The 8,944-nt window shown below is 33.9% G+C and overlaps 1 protein-coding gene across 1 annotated transcript; it reads left to right on the top strand.

Moving 5' to 3' along the window:
* The first annotated feature begins 7,480 nt into the window (after positions 1 to 7,480).
* LOC131154474 (protein S40-5) lies at positions 7,481 to 8,716 on the top strand. Its single transcript, XM_058107274.1, has one exon. It carries the CDS (start codon positions 7,574 to 7,576, stop codon positions 8,429 to 8,431), a length of 858 nt encoding a protein of 285 aa, XP_057963257.1. The 5' UTR covers positions 7,481 to 7,573; the 3' UTR covers positions 8,432 to 8,716.
* Positions 8,717 to 8,944: the final 228 nt, after the last annotated feature.

The raw sequence follows: 8,944 nt of genomic DNA, 5'->3' as shown, positions 1-8,944 counted from the left end.
TACTCCAGCTCTGAAGCTTAGGAGATCTACTCGGTCTCATATACCAAACAGAAGGTATATTGATTACTTATTTCCTACAGATGGAGGAGAGCCCGAATGCTATGATGAAGCATGTCAGGTGGCAGATACGAGCAAGTGGGAGCTTGCGATGAAGGATGAGATGAAGTCCCTCACCTCCAACAGAATTTGAAAGTTGCCCAAAGGCCTTCACAACAAGTGGGTGTATAGAATCGAAGAGGACCATAACGGCTCCAGAAGGTACAAGTCTCGATTGGTAGTCAAAGAATTCGAGCAGAAGGACGGGATGACTACACCGGCATTTTTACACCAATTATAAAGATGACAACCATCAGATTAGTTCGCAAGAATCGAGCAGACTGGAAGATGGTAACTACAGAGAAGCTAAAGTTGTGTTCAACTTCAGTTAGTCTTCATGTCTGAAGACATATGTTATAAGCACATCATTTATTCATGATACTGGTTGAGTACGTGTCTCTGTCTCCAAGTAGGAGATTGTTAGAGCTGGAGCTAGAAGACAGCCAGGAGGAACTGAGTTGGAAAAAACGGCGAAATTAATTTCATGCGATACAATTTATATCTATTTATCTCTTCATTATAACTTCCATTTGTATTGATTTTATTTAATTATGATTTAAATTCCAAGCCTATAAATGTAGGGTTGTGGAAATTGTAATACACAGCACAGACGTGTGCAAACAATGCAGAGAGAGCACAGAGAAGCTTAGAAAGAGCAGAGAGGAAGAAGGGAGGAGAGAGAGAGAGAGAGAGAGAGAGAGAGAGGAGAGAGGAGAGAGATAGAGAGAGAGAGAGAGAGAGAGAGAGAGAGAGAGAGAATTATAATATTTTTCGGCGACAGTGAATATTTGGTGTGTGCTTCGTGGACGTAGGACGTTATTGACCGAATCTTGTTAAAATTTTAGTGTCACTTTGATCTAGATGCTCACAGGTTCCTAACAGTTCATAAGACCTCTGGTTGACCATTCGCCTTCTTTGGTCGACCATTCACCTCACTAGTCGACCATTGCCCTGCATTGGTCAACCAGTTGCTTGGTCTGTGAGGATCTTTTGGCTACTGAGTTAGTTTGGTCGACCATTCCCCTATTCTGGTCTACCAGTGCCATGAATTAGAAAAAGCCATCAACATAAAAGTTGTGAAAATTTTTCTTAGCTTTCTAGGGACATCAAGATCGTGCTTTTTGGATTCTTCTAGTAAAAGTTATACACCAAATACTGAAGGGTATTCAAGAAATTTGATAGGTGCATAACTTAGGTTTTAAACCCAACTAAAAAGTATTTTAAACGCTTAAAATATTCTTGGACAAAAGTATATGAAATATATTAAGTCTAATAGAGTTTAATACTTGTCCAAATGAGTTTCTACTTAAATATAAGATATCTTGATTAATGAAAACATATTTGAAGCTTGTTTGAGATCTTATATGCTTAGTATGTCATTTTATAAATATACTTGACTTTCTTTGAATCTTTAGAACATAAAACTTGTTTTAACACAATTGGAATTAAGTATAAAAATATTCTTAAAAATAGGATGTTAAAAACTTGTCCCTTTGAAAGCATATTTGAGTTTATAATTCATTTGACAAACTCTTAAGTTTAACTTTGAAAACCATGAAAGTTGAGTTTGTGATTTTAGTGCAATCTTATAAACTCATGTATCATAGTATGCATGCATTTGTTCAACTCTTAGTTACAAAAAGTTCCTACCACAAACACAACCCTTATTACAAATAATTCTACAATTAAGCTTCATTTGGTTGTACTTGGGTTCTTTCGAGTATGTGTCCATTTGATCTTTCATTCTTGACGTTTACTCATTCGATCTTTACCTTCAATCCATTATTTCATGTATGAGTGCTTGTACTTAACATGATCTATAAATATAGGAAAACATTAAAGACAACATATATGTTAATATCATCGAAACATTTTAAACAATGATGGTGTAGCCACCACGGCTAACATTTTCTCTTTTTTTGATGATGTCTAACCTATTACAAATTTACTTAATCTATGCATTCGTATTTATATTTATCATAACCTATTATGCAAAGATAAATTTATCTAGAACCACTAATGAGTTATTATCATAAAAAGAAGATAATTAGGCTTACATAGCTTTTAATGCTAACAAAGCTAATTAAAATTTAGTCTATTTACTTATTAAAATTTTTAATTAATTCCATTCAATTCCACTAATCAGATAATTTTTTTCGTCAACCAAACCAATTATCAAAATTGTAAAATTTAAATTCATATTGAATCATACTACATAGAATCAAATAATATTTTCCTTAATGATAACTAGCAAAATATTATTGAATTATGGAATTTTGACAAATAATTGGCTCCTTACTATATATTTTGTGCTCCTTGGATTTTAGTTTGCCTCTCTTATATTTATTTTATTTTAGTTGTGAGCTCACTATGATGGTGATGTGTGATGTGGTTTGTCGTTTAATACACAAACGCCGGGTTCCGCTGGGACCCCGTGGGCCCCGCCACCCTCGTCTCTCAACCGTCCAATGTGCCCATAGGCTTTCTTTTTCACCCTTGATATGGTTTACGTCTCTAATTTTATTTTATTCACACCATGATTACTATTTTTTTAACACGTCAATGTTATTCCACGTGGCACCGATATGGACCGGGAAGGTGCGCTCAGGAGCACCGGAAGCATACACGTGTTGCGGTTTGAACGGGCGACGGCCTAGCGGTTTTGGCCACGTACCCATGTGGGTTGTGCGGCCCGCGTGGCACCACTTGACGGAGTCAAACCAGATGGGGCTGTGGGACCCTTTGGATAAGAGAGTGAAATCTGACGTGGATAAGGTCTTAGTCATGGTAAGTGGGACGAGCGTGGAACACACGCTCCAATGAGGGTTTGGTGAATCCCCACCATTAATAAGATAATGGAACTTTTTATTATTTAATTTGGTGGAAGTCTTCAAAATTAATTTTTAAAAGGTGTTGGACAAATTTTTTAATGCATTCTAGCAATATATTTTTTATCCGTACTTTTGTTTTTTTAACTAAGGTTGCTAGTTTTTCAATATAAACAATTTTGTGTGCTCAAGGCAAATGGTATTAAAAAAATTGAAAATTTGCATTTGTTTAGTTGTTTTTCATAAAATTATTTTTAAGATTGTACGCTAAAAGCCTTTATTTTAATTTATTTTTTTTCAAAAATATTTGTAATAAACTACGAGAGAATTCAAAATACCTAAAATTTATCTTCGTCCTTTATTATTATTATTATTATTATTATTATTATTATTTTAAAATAATAGTGTTTGAGGCCCTTTTAAAATACGACTAATCTATCGAAATAATAGCTATACCCCTCAAACTTTCTCTATTTAAATATTAAAGTATTATCTCACGTAAAAAATCGTAATCCCCAAAACTCAAATCCTAACATTTTAATGAAAAGAGTCTTATGTTTATCTTCATTGTTATGTCATGACTAATGGTTGTTATAGGTGGTCAATCGCTACTAATGATAGATGACGAGCACCATCAACTACCTTTATTAGCCATCATTGTATATCATTTGTCGAGTTTATTGTTAATAGGGTTCCACAACAATTAAGTACTTTTTGGGATCACCCACAACCACTAACTGTGAATGATCATCACGATCCAAATAATAGAAATTAGGAAAGAAAACACAGTTTTTTTAATTTTATTTTTTATTTTGGACAACAAAATCTAAATTTAGTTATCTAAGCAACACAATGTCATTTTTTTTCCATTGTCATTAGAGGCCCAGATTGGATTTGAGTACACAACAAAATATAAAATCATCTCTTACATCCCATTCACCTTTACAATTAGTAGTTGAAATTAGGAGTGAGCATAATTCAATTAAAATCAAATTTACAAATTAACCAAGTAAATTCGATTTTCTATTTTTGGCTTCGATTAATTTGGTGTAACCGAATAATATAAATTAATAATAAATAATTATATATTATATATTAAAAAAATATATTTATATTATATACTAAAATTTTATTTATTTATTTATTTATATATTATATTCATTAAAATTTTATATTATATTTTACATATATATATATATATATATATTAAATCGGTTAACTGATTTAACTGAAATTCGGTTCAATCGGTTTTAAATTCGGTTAAATATAGAATTTTGGTTGGTTCGGTTAATGAGATTTTTAACTAAAATTTTTCGGTTAGTTCGATTAATTAACCGAATCAATTGAACCAACCGAATGCTCACCCATAGTTGAAACCTCTAATGTAGAAGTTATAAAATTGATTACTTATTGAAATGTTGTTGGAGAAAATTCTTGTTTCATTTTCTATAAATTATAATTCAAATACTCTTTTATTACTTATTAGAGTCTTAATCACATGTCTCATGTCACCTTTTAATTGTTTTTTGAAATATTTTATATAAAAATGTCAATTGAATAGAAAAAAGCTAATGATAATTAAAAAAAAAATACCAATAAGGTGTTTGGGAGCATGAATTTCATTCCTTTAATTTGGATTTGAGTGTATTTAGATTAAATTTTATCCAAATATAATACAAATCCAAATTCAACGCCTCTAAATATATAGGGCAAGAATTCCCTAATTAATTCATATTTACATGCATATAATTAACCCATAAATATTATATGACAAACTTAAACTATATTATACGACTAACTTAAACCTGACACTAGGGATGAGCATAATTTGGTTAAAATCAAATTAATCGAGTAAATTCGGTCGGTTCAGTTCGGTTACGTTAAAAATTTATTCGATTTGGTTCGGTTTTCATTTTCTTTGAATTTTGATTTTTGATTTTCAGTTCGGTTTTTGGGTTTGGTTGATTAGGTTAACCAAATAATATAAATTAATAACAAATAATTATATATATATTATATTAAAATATTTTATATATTATATATACACTAAAATTTTATTTATTATATATATATTTTATAAATATTAAATTATTAAATCGGTCAATTGATTTAACCTAAATTCGATTCGATCGATTTAATTAATGAGATTTTTTTACCGAAACTTTTTAGTTAATTTGGTTAATTAACCAAATCGACTGAATGCTCACCCTTACCTAACACAATCATCTGACTTTTCTTTGTGAATAGTTTTTTAACATCTAAAATTTCTTATTAAAAATTTGAAATTTTAATATTTTTTATTATTACTTGATATTTTACTCAACAATGTATCATTAAAGACACAAAAAAAAATCAAAATGGTTGAAAGAAAGAAACCAATATTTAATTAAATTACGGAAATAAAAAAATATTTTTAAAATATTTTTAATTTTTAAAGAGAAAAAAAAAAGAGCATATTATACATGCATTAAGTGGCTAGTAAGATAGAGAAGAAGCCAAAATAAATTGAGAGATTATTCACTTGGCAAACTATTTTAATTTATTGCTATGATTCTCAAGAAATGAAACCTTTCACTACTATGCCGATAAAACTCTAAAACTCTAAGATGATAGTATGCCTTACTCAAACACCAAATCATATTTCAATATATTATTAATTTGGTCTTTTCAATACTCAAAATTTTAGCATATACAGGAATTAATCTGAACTTTGCATGTGAAACCTCTCAATTATTTACAAACTTTAAGTGGATAATATTTTTTAACCAGAGGCTAGTTGCCATTCTAAGAGAGGCTCATGTCTCTTGATCATCCAATAAAGATGATCAAAATTTTCTTAGAAAGATTTTTAGAAAAAACAAAATGTCCCAAGTGACTCTAAGGAGGGATCCTTAGGGACGAAGAATAATCTATTTTTTTCCAGTTTAAATATGATCATTTGGAATTTGGGTTCTTTTACTTCATTTTATTTGAATCAATTGGAATAGAGTGACGAATCTATTTTTGCACTTCTTTGCCAACAAATCAAAATTATCTGTCTAAACCCAACCGGTGCCCTATTTTATCTTGAAAGGATATCGAGAGAGCTTTTGACCTATGGGGTTTCTTCCCCTTTGTTCGTTTGAGCGACCTTACCACCACAACTATGGTTGAGTGGCATAGATTGGATTATCCATCGAAATGTAGTAGATGTTATTGTAAAGAGGGGACATGCCACCACGTTGTGGAATGCCTTTACCAAGATCCAATCACTATATAATAAAGAACAAGAGATCTTTCTCGATCGATTCCTTTGCCCCCCATTCTTCAAGAATTCGAAAGATCGCTTGATAATTGCGTCTTTGTGCCTGGGTTATGAGGGCTCTCAACCACATGGATAGTTCAATGTACTCATTAACGTTAGCCAGAAAGATATGCGGCCATGAAAGGAAGATTAAGTGGAATAGAATTGATTGGGTGGTAGAGTTCTTGGCCCACTATTGGCCAAACTACCTGGGCACTAGGCCCTTTGCAACGTTGATCAGGAGGAAGGGTAGCTTGTCAAGCTAACCTATATAATAATAATAATAATAATAATAATAATAATAATAATAATAATAATAATAATATGAAAGTACTTGGTTAACCAATATGTTGGGAATTTTCTTCCCATATGTACTAGAAAGTTAGAAATCAAATTCAATTTGCATAATCTCTATTTGTACTCCAATAATAATCTTAACCACATAATCTCCACCTTGACAATATCTTTCACTTGTACATAAACTTAAAATTGTTGACCATTTATTCAACAAATGACAACATCGATCAAGTATAACCTATAAAACTTTTTGTTTTTAATAATTTTCATGACCATATATATATATATATATATATATATATATATATATGGACTTAATTATTTAGCCTTTATATCAAGTTAGGCCCCCTCACCCGTATATAATGTCAGTATAATGGCTCTAGATACTCGATCATTTATTTGTTAGACTTTGTAATATTTTTATACATTTAGTTCATTTTTTTATGTATATATGTATGAAATTATAAATTACAAAAGTAAAATTAAGATAAGGATTCTTCTATTTGGATGTGTGTCATCCAAGAGATAAGGATCCCTCTAAATATTATAGTCTAATTTGTTACTCAAATTCAAAAAATAATTTTAAAAGATTAAGATCTCCCTATACGTGTTAAAATTAAATTGGTGAAAGATTACACTTCAATAATTAACAACAAAAATGTTTTAATTATGTATCATAGAATTTCCTCTAGACAATATATATATATATAGTGATGGAGAATTGCAGACGTTGTTGAGATGGTAAATTACCGACGCGACGACGACAATTGACAGCTTAAAGTTTGACTTACAAGTGTCCACGATCCTCACTCAATTGGACCATCCCATCAACAACTCTAATCATTACTCTCCTCTCAAAACCCCCTACTCCAAAAGATTATCATCCTCTCTCTCTCTCGCGAATATGCTCACCACGCGCTTCCACACTAGCCTGGGCCTCGCCAATCACCTCCATCGTCTTTTTTCTTATTACTGTCTTCTATTTTCTCCCTCCCCTCCATCTGCTGTGATTGGACTACTTTATTTTAATAATGAAATTCACACAAAATGAACTCTAAATTCACATGAAATGCACACGGCCGTCTCCACGTCTTCTTCCCCAATGCTCTCATACGATACCACCCTCTCTGCTATATATACCTGCTCAACCTCCCAACCCCAACCTATGCCAGACAGAGAGATCATCTCCTATGGACTTCATATAATCACTCTCCCGCTCTCGCTCTATTTCCCCACGAGGGTCACCGGAGAAACCCTCCCAGTCAGATTCCGGCGATGCTGTAAGACGGCCCACATGGCGAAGGGTCGGAAACTGACGACCAGTCGCAGCGAACGTTTTCTCGGAAGCTTTAGTCACGGTCAAGGCCAAGACACCACCGTCGCCGACTCGTCGGAGCTTGGCGAAGAAGATGTCTGGTCGGTGGTCGACGACGGCGTTGACCGGGATAGCGACTGGATACCGTGCCCCGCCGAGAGCAACGGCACCGTCGCGCCGAGGCCGCCGCGACGCGTGCCCAGGACCGACCGCCACGCGGGCGGGCTCTCGCTGGCCTTCGACGACTGCGGCAAAACGACGGCGTCGCCCAGGGTCGTGCACCAGTTCCGCAGCCAGAACAACGGCGTGACGGCGGCGCCTCAGCCACCGACGTCGCACGCTCACCACCACTTAGCCACCTCGTTGCCCGTGAACGTACCGGACTGGCAAAAGATTCTCTGCGTCGACTCGGTGGAGTCGATGCCTGACTCGGACGACGGCGCGGAGGATCCCGACACGGAGTGGATTCCCCCACACGAGTACGTGGCGCGTGAGTACGCGCGCAGCCGCGCGGCGACTTCGGTGTTCGAGGGCGTGGGTCGGACCCTCAAGGGTCGAGACATGAGCCGGGTTCGTGATGCGGTTTGGAGGCAAACCGGGTTCTACGGATGATTAATTATTGATTATTGATAAATATTAGATATATAAATATATATAATTTTATATTTTTTTCCTCGGGCAATGATTCGGCCGAGTGAACTCGGTTCACCATGCAGTGATTGAGCCCAAGCGTGATTCGGTTCGGGTTGAGGTCCATGTGGTGTGTGTCGGGTTGGAATTTCTGGTAATGGAGCAGTCTTATTCTATTTGCCTGTCTGTCGTCTTGCAACTTTTTTAGATTTGGAATGTGCCCATTTGAAATTTTTAATGAAAAAATATATATGTATTAATTTTTCAGATTTGAAAGTTTATAATTTGCAATTTAAATTTAGATTTTTGTGAATTCAAATATAATATGAAATAAAATTTTATTAAATTTCACACAACTTCAAATAAAATATTTTAATGCATTTTTCGTCATTATTTTGTAATTTTTTGTCTTAGTTATTGTAATTTTTTTCCCAGAAAGCCTGAATGAGTTAATGATTTTATTTGAAAAAAGGGAAGTAGCAAAAAAGGGGAATA

Source organism: Malania oleifera, chromosome 4, assembly GCF_029873635.1.
Source record: "Malania oleifera isolate guangnan ecotype guangnan chromosome 4, ASM2987363v1, whole genome shotgun sequence".
NCBI lineage: Eukaryota > Viridiplantae > Streptophyta > Magnoliopsida > Santalales > Ximeniaceae > Malania > Malania oleifera.
This window is presented reverse-complemented; position numbering and strand designations above follow the sequence as displayed.

What these genes read in the sequence shown, in the direction of transcription:
- LOC131154474 (XM_058107274.1), top strand. Translation starts at nt 7,574, where the DNA reads ATGCACACGGCCGTCTCCACGTCTTCTTCCCCAATGCTCTCATACGAT.